Here is a 13185-nt window from a genome sequence, read left to right on the forward strand (position 1 = left end):
CCAGCTGCATTGCTTCACTCCCAATCCTCCATGCAGAGCTTTCCGGCGCCGGCAATTCTTATATCCTGACTATTGCTACTGCGCGTCGCGACTGCTGGAGCTTCCATTTCCTGCCATCAACTACACTCGCTCGCTAAGCCATGAAGTTCGGCACGACACTGCGCAAGAGCGTGTATGCGCCGTGGAAGGACAAGTACATCGACTACGACAAGCTCAAGAAGCTGCTCAAGGACAACGAGGATGACGATTCCTGGACCGCCGACGACGAGAGCGCGTTTGTTGACGAGCTGGCCAACGTGCAATTGGAGAAGGTGCACAACTTCATCACGGACATTTCGCAGAAGCTGCGCGACCGCACGACGGCATGCGAGAAGAAGCTGGAGCCATTGGCCATAGGCATCCAGGCGGAGGGCAAGGAAGAGGCCAAGGACGGCCAGGAGAAGAAGGAGAGCAATGGTGAGGGCTTGTTTGGCGACGCGTCAGGCGAAGCGTCCAAGAAACCCGAGCCCAGCCAGCAGGAGAGGGACAAGATCCTCAAGGAAGTCCTGCGCGAGCTCGACAACATCACCAAGGAGACCAAGGAGCTCGAGAGCTTCAGCCGCATCAACTTCACCGCCGTCATCAAGGCCACCAAGAAGCACGACAAGATCCGCGGCAGCTCCTACCGCCTGCGGCCCTTTATCGATGCGCGCATTGCCCGCCACCCGCTGCACACCGAGGATGCCTCGCCGCTGCTGTACAGGTTGTCGGCGCTGTACTCTTTTGTCCGACAGAGCCTCGAGGGCAAGTCCAAGGAGGCCTTGTCCTTTGGCGAGACCAGCACGGATGGCGAGGGCTTCACCTCGCACAAGTGTAGGCACACCATACATCATTGGCAAACATCAGCTAACACATGCAGTCTGGGTCCACATGGACAACCTCTTCGAAGTCAAGACCGTCATCCTCCGCCGTCTCCCTGTCCTCGTCTACAACCCCATGTCGTCCAAGGTCGCCGAGGGCACCCAGCGCGACCCTACCATCACGTCCATTTACTTTGACAACCCCAACTTCTCCCTCTACTCGGACAAGGTCAATGGCAAGCCCGATGCCTCCTCGCTGCGACTCCGGTGGTACGGACAGCTCGGTGAGAAGCCAGAGATCATGTTCGAGAAGAAGGTCATCAAGGACGGCAACGCTGCCGAAGAAGTCCGCTTCCCAATCAAAGCCAAATATGTACAATCCTTCCTTGAGGACAAGTACCACATGGAGAAGAGCATCGAGAAGATGGAATACCGCCCCAACAAGAACCAAGAGGAGGTGGACAACTTCAAGAAGGCTGTAACAGACATCCAGAGCTTTGTCAAGGAGCAGAAGCTGCAGCCAATGCTGCGCGCCAACTACACCCGCACCGCGTTCCAGATCCCCGGCGACAACCGCGTGCGCATCTCCCTAGACACCAACCTCGCCCTGATCCGCGAAGACGCCCTCGACGACGACAGACCCTGCCGCGACCCCGAAGACTGGCACAGGCGCGACATCGACAACGGGCAGATGGAGTTCCCCTTCAAGGCGCTCAAGAAGGGCGAGCTCCACAAGTTCCCCTACGCGCTCCTCGAGATCAAAGTCAAGGGCCTGAAGAAGTACGAGTGGATCGAAGATCTCATGCACTCGCACCTGGTCAAAGAATCCCCCCGCTTCTCCAAGTTCGTCCACGGCGTAGCCAAGCTCTTCGAAGACAACGTCAACACCTTCCCCTTCTGGCTCAGCGAAGTCGACAACGACATCCGCAAAGAACCCGAAGCCGCCTTCGACCAGGAACAAGAAAAGAAGCGCAAAGCAGCCGAGGACGAATTCGCCGTCGGCTCCCTCTTCGGCGCGCGCGCAAGCCCCAGCTACCGCGCCTCCATCGCCTCGCCCGTCGGCTCACCAGCCGCAACACGGTCGTCCGTCCCCAAGAGCGCCTCCGCAGCCGCCCACTCCATGCCCGTCACCAAACCCCCCTTCCCCACAATCGGATCCCACCTCTCCCAGCGCTCACACCGCGACACAGACACAACCAACGCGCGCATAAACGAAGAACCCGATTCCGACGACGAAAACACGCTTCTGCTTGCTGGAAACGGAAAGCAGCCCAAGAGCGGCGGTCTCGCCTCCCTCTTCCCTTCCTTCTCCACCTCGAAATACGCGCGCAAACAACAGCGCGCTATACAGCTCCCGCCTGGCATCCGGGACCCAGGTGTCTGGATCAAAGACCAAGGTCCCGTGCGTGTAGAAGCCAAAGTCTGGCTCGCGAACCAACGTACCTTTATCAAATGGCAGCATGTTAGCGTCCTGCTCGCCTCGTTGTCACTGGGTCTTTACAATGCCGCCGGCGAAGGCAACGATATCGCCCGCGCGCTTGCGGTCGTGTATACCTGCATTGCGGCTTTCACGCTCGCTTGGGGGTATACGATGTATATCTACCGCGCGAGACTTATCAGGGAAAGGAGCGGTAAGGACTTTGATGCTATCACGGGTCCGCTGGTGGTTTGTGTGGGGTTGGCGGTGGCGTTGTGTTTGAACTTTGGGTTTAAGGTATGTTTCTTCTTTTCCCCTCTTCGCCGACCTTGACGTCTGTCATGGATGTGACAGCGAAGTCGGATGATGATGATAGTGGATGGCATTTGCTAACGTGTGATTTTTACAGTATAATGCTCTTGTTAAGGAAAGACAACACCATCTCCACCACCATCACGGCGCTGGTAGTGTTGTTAATGCTAGTTTTGGGGCTGAACAGATGGAACTTAGGGTTTGAGAAAGAACGCGTTGTTTGGAGCTGATATCGTTTGAAGAAAGAAAAAGGGGGACTTGGGTTGGGTTTGTTTGAGTTGGGCGTCGCTGCGTGGCTCTTTGTACAACATTAGATGAAGTAATTGTGATGATGCGATGGGTTGAATGGTGCATCGTTCTTCATTTTTCTGTGTTTTTGATGTGGAACTCGTGAAATGTAGTTCAAAAGGCTCCGCATGTCACAATGTAAGTGCGTGTCGCAAAGGTAAAGTAGCCGCTACGATTAGCTCTTAAGATATTTTGCTAACTTGTTACTAGCATGTAGCCCGCTTGCTATGCTTTGGCAACGTGGTTGTGACACATCTTATTATTCTTGCTAACAGCTTGATAGGCTCTAGCCAGCACGCGGGAGCCTACGTTGACGTTGCATCTAGTACTTTGCATGTTTTCATATTGATGTAGGCTCATCTCAAAACAACTCTAAGATTGACTATCTACATCAGACTCCGCTCATGGAGTACCAATACCTATCGTCACCCTCCATCAGATCACGGATCGGTCCCGTAGCTTCGGGTGTCTCCATCCAAGCATTGAAGCACTCCTGCAACTTGATCTGCATCTCTGCTTCATCGCCCAACCCATAAGATGACGGTTTGGCCTCAAGATGAGTCCATGGATTCATGAATGCAGGCCAGAAGTGTTTGTTGGCTCTACCAACGGCACGATATAACCGTCTGATCTGGTTCTCCACCTCTATAAGAAGCGGCGAGTATTCTTCTCCTTCACGGTAGTCCTCTCCCTCACGGCCGTCCTCTCTTTCAAGGTCATTATGGAAATCCAACACGATGGTACTCAAGCTCCACTGTGGGAAGCTATCATTGCCACCCAATCGCAGCGACTCAAGATCCTCACGCATGCGTATCTTGAGCAACAGGATAGGAAGGAGGAACGACAGATCAGAGAACATAGGAGGGTCTGAGCCATAATCTCTAATCCGCTCAAACATATCAGCCGACTCAAAAGCGTCTTCAAAAGTCAGGGGCATATCCATGGACTGCCAGTCCCAATCGTTGTCGTCGTTCCCTTCGGTGACCCACCACTTGCAGAAGTCGTAGCATTCTCGGTCGCGCTTCAAGCGGAGCAAGAGTGAGGGCATGATACAGCGCATCCCCAGATGATCCTCAGGATCCATTCGCAGAAGGGCCCATGTATCATCCAACGCGTGTTCGATCGCTGTTTTGGTGTTGAGTTTTACCATTTCGTGAGCATAATCCCGGCGCAAGTACATGTACTTCCTGGTCCCTTTCCAGTACCAGAAGTTTGGGTTTGAAGGTCCGAAGGGGTTCTTGGGCGCGTCCTCGTATCCTGGATCGCGGTCCCATGGGCACAGTGGGTCTATTTCACTCTCGGTTTCACCAACAAGTTCATCAAGCCTCCGGATCCTATCGCAAATTGTCTGATGGGCTGCCTGGTCGAGGGCTTGGTGATCGGCACAGCAGTAATGAACTGCTCTGCAGCCACTGCATTCGATGCGACGACTCGTTTTCGGGCAGATGTTGCACCCATCCACGAGACCATGGGGTAGGCCGTGCGGATATGGTGCACGATGACCGGTCACGTTGGGACGAAGCGGCACCTCGGGATCTGAGTCGGCTTTGCGTTTGCGTGATGTTCGAGCGACGTTGAATTCGTCCATTTGTACCCGATCTGAAGGCAGCTGAATTGATGACCGTGGGTTCTGCATTGGTGTTGAGCAAGCGCGCGTTGATGAAGACATGACGCGACGCGACGCGTTGCTGATGAAATGCGATGTGAACAAGACGTGATGTAATGAGACGCGAACTGAAAGAGACGTGAATTGATGGAACGCAATATCAATGCGACGCGTGGAGATTCAGAGAAAACGATATAGCAAAGAGACTAAAGACGCGATAAAGGCGCGATGCGTCGTGGTCGAGATGAAATACGGCGAGGCTGGAGTCGGAGATTGTTTCGAGGACAGCCGAGCTTGAAGCGAGGGACAGCTCAACACACATCGGAAGAAGATTCGAGGACAGCCGAGCTTCACAAAGCTACTATGCGGAGCGAGGGACAGCCGAGGTACCCCGGTGTATCAGATTGTAATTAGAAAGCTTTCAGAGAGCTACTTAGATCGCAGCGTGTCTAAGGTAGATACATGTTGGTGATGCATGTTACTAGTGGCATCCTTTAGGCTGACGACGGTTGCATTTCCTTACAACATCCCTAAGGTTGACTATCTAGAAATGCCAACGCTCTAGCACGCTCAGCTTCAAACTCACCGGGACTCATAGCACTGAGCTGGCGATCATAATCTTGACTCATTTCCAACACATCTTTCAAAAGGACGAACGCGCTCTTGGTCTCCATGAACGCATTGTAGCTTTCCTGTAACACCATCTGCATCTCGGTCTCATCACCCGTACGAACATACTCTGGTGTTGCAGTCAAATGATCACCCGGGTTCAACAGCGCAGGCCAGAAATGTCTGTTCGCTGCGTCAGTCCAGGCGAATAACAAAGCGATGTGGTCCTCCAGTTCTGCAGTCAAAGGAACGAGTTCTTCGTCTTCGTGGCCAGGGCGGAGCTTCGCCGTGTTCCATACTAGGTTGACGGTGGCGTGATCTTGAAAGGTGACTATCTTGCCCATGCGAAGTGCGCGGACGCCCCATCGCATACGTATCTTGATCAATGTGACGGCGACGAGGTGAGAGAGATCAGAGATGCTGGGCATGTTGTCGGTGTTTACACCGAGTCGAGAGTTTCTGGCACGCTGGAAGACGTCGACGGGTTCGAGCACGTTGGAGCCTTTCATGCTCTCCTGCGACGCTTCGGGGTTCTGCCAGTCATAACCTCCGTTGTTTCCAGTGGTGACCCACCACTTGCAGAAGTCGTAACACTCCTGATCTCGGCCCGTTCGGATGTAGAGGAAGGGTGTGATACACCTTAGGCCCAAGGGATCTTTGGGACTCAACTTCATCAATGCGAGCGTCCAAAGCAGAGCCTCCTCTACAGCGACTTTCGTATTGAACCGAAGCAACTCATGCACGAATTCTTTGCCTGCTCTGATATACTTTCTTCCTTGTTCGCAGCCCCAAAAGTCCTCCAGTGGAGTCTCGAACACTTTGCGCCAATCGGTAATCCCCTTATAGGCTTTGAGCGCAGCCTGCTCTTTCTCGAAGAAGAATGTAGCTTTCTGGACCCTCTTGCAGAATGTTTTGTGTGCCGGTCGGTCGGCAGCTTGGTGAGATGGACTACAGTAATAGACGACTTTGCATGCGCTGCAGCGGCTGAGGTTGGGGTCCGGTGTTTCGTGAATGAAATCGTCTTCTTGGGGGCAGATAGGACACCCCGTTATGAGGCCGTGGGATATGTTGAATGGGACTCGCGGGCCGTTGTCCCTCGAATTGGACCCTTGTTGAGGATGAGGATCAGCATCGGGCGCGGGCCGCTTGCCTGCTGTATGAGCGGCGTTGCGAGCGGCGAGGTATTCGTCCATTTGTGCTCGATCTAGAAGGCGGGAACGTCAGTATGATGAACGCCGAACGCAGATGACTCGAAAAAGGAAGGAGCTAAACAAGTCCGCAGTCTCTTTCATGATGGAACAAGCATATGGGAAGATCTGGCGCCCATGTAGACTCCAGGGTGTTCAGCTTTCTCTTGCATGCCCAGGTGAAGTGCAGGGCTCTGGCGTACCTTCGCGCTCGCTTTGCTGGATATAGTCAAGAATGTACTTGGGAATTTGGTCCATGTTTTGGGGTTGCGCGTTGATGGCGACGAGGTATGATGCGACAGTGTTGAGATGCGATGGGATGGAAGACGGTGAGTGTGGAGTGCGGAGGGATGATGGCGGATGAGCAGAGAACACGAAGCTTATGTGCGCGGCGATGATTAGCCGAGGTCATCTGCTTCGCCTGAGAAAGCTATCAGAAAGCTATTCGAACGCGTTCTCAACGCGTTTCGGACGCATCTATGGAGGGACTGTGGTGTTGAGATGTGGCGTACTGCCTTGGTAGGCCTAGGTAGTCCACGGGCGTGTCCACGGGTCGAATACAGTAAGCAAGAGCTCTAAGATGTAGAATAAACCTTTAACAGGTGTTGAGAGCCTTTACTAGGTTGCAGCCGACATAGGCAGTTGCGACTCGGTCGCGGCTACCTGAGGATGCCGCTCACTTTAGCAGAGGAAAAGTTGACACTGCAGCACTGCACGACAACATGGAGTACTTAATGTGAGCAATTTGCTCGTTGTGAGTTATGAAGTTCGGCCAAGCAATTTGAATCGATTCAGAATCGATCCCAACATTCTAGAGACATGTTACAGGTGCTCCGTGCGCCGTGGTGTTGTGAGTTTTGGCGCTGAAGCACCATGAACATCAAACCTGACACGAGACTACTACTGACGATGATAAGCTCGAGCATGCGCAACTATTGTCTATTATTGATTTCGTTGTTGGATTAGCTGCACAATTCGAGAAAGACCTCTCCGCTCGTGAAAACGCTGGCGGCAACAGAGTACGAATATAATGCATCCTTAGGCATTCACATAATGCCTCGTGATTCTATCAATCCAGCTAATATTGTCTTGATGTAGATTGCAGGCTTTTTTGAGTTTTCCTTGTATGAGGTCCTTCAAGCGGTACCCTTCAAGTTGATCACGGTAGCGAACATCAGATCCCTAATCCCACCCATCCCCCTCTCAGTCAGCCACTGCAGCACCATGACCTTGTATCCATCCGCGCCCTCCCAACCGACGTCAACACCGCCTTTGCTCTTAAGTACCTCCAGACTCTTTTCCGTAACAGGCCCGTCGTGATACCGTGTAACATTCTTCTCACTCGTTTTATCAACCTCCCTCTTCTCGACCGCACGCCACGCCGCAGCAGACAGCGAGGCCAACCAAGCGTTATAAGACAACGTGAACGCAGCTCCTATAGTGTAACCACGATCTACACGACGTAGATACTCATTCAGTGTACCCCTCAGTATCGGATCACAATACAACCCCTTCGACTTCTGATCCTGAACGAGAAGACCACGGGAAACCCACACTAGATTGTACATATCGCGCAGACACCAATTGAACGCATCCGTGACTTCCGCAGAATAGTATGTCTTGACCGGCTTGGGGTGTGCATCAAAAGCCAGCTTGTAAGAGCCGATGATGCCGCAGATACGAGAAAGCGTCGTTGAAGATGCGTCCTGAGAGAGCAGGTAGACGAGATGCATCGGTGGCAGATGTATTGGGATGACGTGCGGTTTCGAGGAGGTGCTGAGGAGTTCGTAGAACGAGAGGATCGACGATGTGAGGGTGGTGCTGGAACCTGGGGGGATGGAAACAAGAGCCGAAGTGAACAAGGTGGCTACGTGCTCGATTAGGTCGCTTAAGACTTCCTGTCGAATCTCTCTTTGGTCGGCAGCTCCGGACGCTGTCTGGGTTATTTGGTGCTGCAGCAGAGCCGTGTAGAAGTCGACGAGCTTTGTGTACGCAGTAAGGCCATGAGCTGCTAGGGCTCGTTCGACAGGGGACAGGTAGGTCGTATGGGCGTCCTCAAAAACTTCAATCGGAATGTAGGAGACGAGCCCCAACAAAGATTCAAGGTCTTGCTGGCCGTCCCATATAGGCAGATACTCGCGTATAAACGCCAGTACTGTAGGATGCAGTGACTTTGACAAATCAGCCAGCTGGACGTGAACACTGCTGATGTGCTTACCTTCGTGTACTGAGCGTACGTCAAAAGCCCACCGAGAACTTGAGATAAGTACTTATCGTTTGCAGCGCCTTGCCGGTACTCCTCGAACTGCTCTTCCAGACACGTCGCAAGCCAATTTCCTAATCGACTGGCTGTGATTGGTGATGGCTTCAGATCGATGTACTTCTGTAGCAACGGGTCCACGAGGAGCGCTATCAGCTGGCCCGGTGGCTCTATCCTGTCGAGCTTTTCCACAAAATCGTCCACACTATCAATGCCCTCAAGGGTTGCTGAGCTCTGTCACACACTATTAGCACCTCCAAGATGTTAAACAGGGATGGTTACCCACCTCGGTCGCATGGTAGGTATGCACATCCGGAATCGCCGATCCTTTGCTGCCTCTGAGCCTTCTTCGTAGCACCTTGAACCCGTTCTGCCCGTCTACATTCGAGTCGTCTTCCGCCACACTAGCCTCTTGAATTGCAATGATCCTAGTTTGCCATTCGGCATCAGGTCGCTATCAAGTTAGCGTGCATCCGGCAGTGTGACAACGAGATGCGGGGAAGTAGCGTGGGGGATCTGAGGTTGCATTTGTAGTGGTACGAGAGACGGATACTCACCGGAGCGAACGACTTCCGGCTTGTGGAAGTGCTTCCAAGTATTATATCGGGGTAGTAATCCTTGTAGACACGGAGGAGACCTTGGAGCGCAGGTTCGTTGCCGAGACCGCGAGACAGCTCTAGTCTGGAGTACGATCAGTTATCGGTATTTGGGTCGTATCGATGCTGAAAGCCCTGTACATACAACTGTTGAATCCGAAATGGTTTGACGTGTTTCCTGCGAGTGATCAAGGACAGCAGATGGCACAAAGATGTCCTGCTAAATTTAGCACTTGTGTTATTGGTAACAGGCCGAAGTAACACACCTGATACTGATCATGTCGAGCATGCCAAAAAGCACACCATATAGTCGGGACAAGACGCTCGAATCTTCCACGACCTCATGAATTGCGATGAGCCATTTCACAAGACTGTCTTGTGTACCGGGCGAAGGTTTGCCCTTGCCCTGCCCCAGCGCACCAACAATCGTGATGACAACATCGCCTGGAACCTTTTGAGACGGGTACAAGTTCTTGATCAAAGTCGTGATGGTGGTTTGGTCTAGCAGGGTCTTCACCGACGCGAGCTGCACTATGTCTCGCAGAGCATCCTGGTCAAGGCCATCTTCCGAGGCGTAACGGCAGATGACATCGACTATGCTGGAGACCTTGACGGTCCGTTGCTTTGCAGTTGTTCTAGATGCTGCAGGCCGGTGTAAGCACTGATCCTGACCGGGCTCGTTGCCGCATATCGACACCTACCTTGATGCAGTAAGTTTAGCGTCTCCTGCAGCGTGGGCCGCTCTTCTGCTGAGTCCATCAGTAGCTGGCTTGGAGCGAAGTCGATGTGGGGTTACCGGCGACCGATGGCATCACGCTATCAGTGCAACGTGCATACAGTAAGACAGTTGTCAGCCGTTGTTGTATGAGCCGCTGATGATGCAGACGCGTCGCGGTGGTTGTTGACAGCCTGATCGCGCCTTCCCTGTTTTGATGGGCTACGAACAAGCGAGCAGCCCCGCTAACACGTCGCGGTCGACACAACCCTTCCACCGTTCACTATGCTCGCACCAGTTTGCTTCAACAATGCCATTAATATATCACCAGCCTCGACATCATCGCCAATATTCCTGTGTGGGCACACAGCATCGCGGCTGCCGGTCTGGCCATCCGCGGCTCGTTCACGCTACTCGTGCTTGATTCAATCAATCGTGCAGATGTCACCCGCATGGCCGTGTCATCACTGGAGCATGCATCGCATCTCTCACCATCGCCACATCGAGGTCAACCCTTTGTGTTACACAGCAAGCATCGAAATATGATGATTGCGGCTTGCGCAACTGCTACTGGCCCGCCATGGATGGTAGCCTTGCGGGTCAGCTATCAACTCAAGCACGCCTCCTGCAACCTTGACTCGAATTGTACTGACCCCCGCGCGTTGTACGCCTTGCCCGCGATGACAAGCACGCGTCGGGTATCGACCTTCATTATCAACCTGGCTGTTGGTCCTTGCTTTGAAATGAGTGGCCGGCTTTCCTTGGATCATCATCCTCTATCAGGACGGCCGGCGGGCCTCTAGGACTGCCCTTCATCTACAACAGGCTGACACGCACATCTCTGATCAATGTGGAGCTTGGATCTGCTACTGGATGTGGCGTCATCTATTCTCGATACACGATCCTGCTGCTACCCGATGCAACCGTCGCCGTGCACTTATACGCCCGTCATGCTCCTTACTGACATGCGCGAGCACGCTACGGCAACGCTTCTGTCGTGTCAGTCATGGCTGTAAACGGGAAAACGTTATCCAATCGGTAAGACCTCCGCCTGCTACGGTAGTGGATGCACTTCTTTATCTGCACCGGAGACTGCCTGGCCGAGGTCGTGTACTACTCTCTTCGTTCTTTATCTGGTACCACCCCAAGTATTACTATCTATCGTATTGACATACATCTTCAGGAGCTTAATTCTAATCGAACAGGGTGGGAGGAACTTCAGCTACTATTAACAAGGTCACGGTCCACTCGGCGATCCACAAGCACTCGACATCAGCACCTCATTTGACGATTCCTGGGGTGGCTACCGGCAACCTTGCATAGCTGCTTTTTGTACTCCTGAATACCATAGCCGGAACCAACTACCTTGTCATCCAGCATAACATCTTACGCCCGTTGCCGGCTGGCTTCGGCTTGCAACGTCAACCGGCACAGTATTCTGTCGGTGTCTCTTCCCTGCAAAAGCAAGAGTCGATTCGCTATGGAAACTTGAGTCTGGGCGATCGGAATATAAGAGCTGTGCTTTTGCAAACGATGCACAAAGCAATCTCAAATCTTCCTCTCGGCTGGCTCACCTAGGACCTTTTGTTGCTTCTCTACCGTCACCACAGTAACATCCGCAGCCGCATAGTGATGGGCGAACGCAAGAACCAACCATCCTCAATGAGCAACACACATCGACCCAAGATGGCTTCAGCATCTAGCAGGTCGACCGCGACGCATGATCCATCTTCCGGAACCGCCAAGATAGTACGATGTCCAACCCAGACTCTTGAACGATTGAGGCGCCTGAACGAAGCAGAGATAATCACGCTCTTCACCCCGTTCGTACCACATCCGCCATCGACAACACTGGCAAAGGACATGGATCCTTTCGAGCCTCTCGGCCGCGCTTTACCGAGACAAGTTCGACACGTCCCATACCGTCTCGACTCTGGTATGACAGAGATGCACGCCGATTTCCTACCAACCAGCGGAGCAGTCGTCATCGTCATATGCGCCACCTCTAACGTCATCAGCAACCATGCTCAGGCTTTTGAACGGCAATTGAAGTTTGCACGGAGCATTTCGAAAAAGATACCAAGAAACGATACTATACCGGGCCTTCCGACGATCTTCATTCTCATCGATGATGGCGCTGCGGGCCAGGCTTACGTCAATGCGGCATACGATTTTCCAGCACTGGTCACTGTCAACGACTATACTACCGCAGCACTTGTGAGTGCGGTGCGTGTGCTATTTGGCAACTGAATGCCCCGTCTATTGTACAACATCATGTCGCGGTTTCCAAATCGAGCATATCAAGCGGATGCATGGCCACGAATGGCTCGGCAGCGTGGTCGATACGAAACTGTCGGAACGCGCCCCTAATCATTACGTTGGAGTTCGCAATATATTATCTCTACAACACACTGCACTCTTTTCTCTCATTCGTTTTTCTTATACGTCACAGGCTCTTTCTGCAATGCATTTCAGGTGGCATGAAGTCGCTCTAAGCTATCCTCTCCATTCATGGACATGACCTGTGCAATAACAGTATATCCATCGATGCGCCCCATACACAACATACACAACAATCAATGTATCTACAATCTCCCTTCAACCATTATCAATCACAGCCATACCCCGTTCCCCACAATCGAAGTCTACCATTGCGGTACTTGAGCCACGTCACGTCACGTCACATCACGTCGCAGAGCGTGCGTCCGTGTATAGACAATCCGTCCGATCTCGGCATCAAGCATAGCCGCCCATGTATCATGCAGTTGGAATGTGACAGATGCTGGCGGGCATGCATGATGCATATACGAAGTATGTCACAGCGCATGCTGCGACGTTCACGTGAGATGTTGGCTAGGGTCGAGATGTGTTTGCTGGATGTGACGTGCTGTGTGCATGCTCTTGGAAGGGGTACTCGAGATACTGCGGGGCGTAGAGGGAATAATGTGGTGGTTTGGCATTAACATTACTGTGGTTATCGTACGTCTATAGTCGTTGGGAAATAGGTATGCCTGAATTGGTGAATGTGACTCCGTCTTGCGCCTTTGCCTATGCATATGTGTTTGGGACTGTTGTGCGCTTGGAGTCTGTACTGTCGTCTCAGAGTGGGAGGTTGAAGCCTGACCCCGTCGAGGCGCAACAAACCGAGGTCTTGATGCCCTCTCTAGAACCGCCTGGTTACCAGAGTATTCCAGTCGAATGCATTCGCCTGCTATCCTGACATCCCGCACCAGACCCCATCATCTCCAGCGTATCCTTTCTAATCCATTTCGTGCGTATCCCTATAACTCCATCATCCCCCGCCCATTGTTCATAGCACCCGCACCCGCACCCAGCGGCCCATTCGGCGTAATCCC

General features: G+C 52.8%; 4 protein-coding genes across 4 annotated transcripts; 2 read left to right on the plus strand and 2 right to left on the minus strand.

The window, feature by feature from the left end:
- Positions 1-140: 140 nt before the first annotated feature.
- Positions 141-2773, plus strand: J4E87_007064 (uncharacterized protein; the record flags this gene model as incomplete). The annotated part of the gene is made up of 3 exons (XM_049378661.1): positions 141-852; positions 899-2553; positions 2666-2773. The coding sequence occupies 3 exons, from the start codon at positions 141-143 to the stop codon at positions 2771-2773; spliced, it is 2475 nt and encodes an 824-aa protein (XP_049231682.1).
- Positions 2774-3247: 474 nt separating this feature from the next.
- On the minus strand, positions 3248-6516 carry J4E87_007065 (uncharacterized protein; the record flags this gene model as incomplete). The annotated part of the gene is made up of 3 exons (XM_049378662.1): positions 3248-4143; positions 5049-6275; positions 6462-6516. 3 exons carry the CDS (start codon positions 6514-6516, stop codon positions 3248-3250), a joined length of 2178 nt encoding a protein of 725 aa, XP_049231683.1.
- Positions 6517-7394: 878 nt separating this feature from the next.
- On the minus strand, positions 7395-10202 carry J4E87_007066 (uncharacterized protein; the record flags this gene model as incomplete). The annotated part of the gene is made up of 6 exons (XM_049378663.1): positions 7395-8429; positions 8477-8752; positions 8805-8972; positions 9076-9199; positions 9381-9749; positions 10198-10202. The coding sequence occupies 6 exons, from the start codon at positions 10200-10202 to the stop codon at positions 7395-7397; spliced, it is 1977 nt and encodes a 658-aa protein (XP_049231684.1).
- Positions 10203-11515: 1313 nt separating this feature from the next.
- Positions 11516-12079, plus strand: J4E87_007067 (uncharacterized protein; the record flags this gene model as incomplete). The annotated part of the gene is made up of 1 exon (XM_049378664.1): positions 11516-12079. One exon carries the CDS (start codon positions 11516-11518, stop codon positions 12077-12079), a length of 564 nt encoding a protein of 187 aa, XP_049231685.1.
- Between the last annotated feature and the right edge of the window lie 1106 nt (positions 12080-13185).

This window comes from Alternaria ethzedia, assembly GCF_023757985.1.
Source record: "Alternaria ethzedia strain BMP 0044 chromosome Unknown scaffold_18, whole genome shotgun sequence".
NCBI classification, from domain to species: domain Eukaryota; kingdom Fungi; phylum Ascomycota; class Dothideomycetes; order Pleosporales; family Pleosporaceae; genus Alternaria; species Alternaria ethzedia.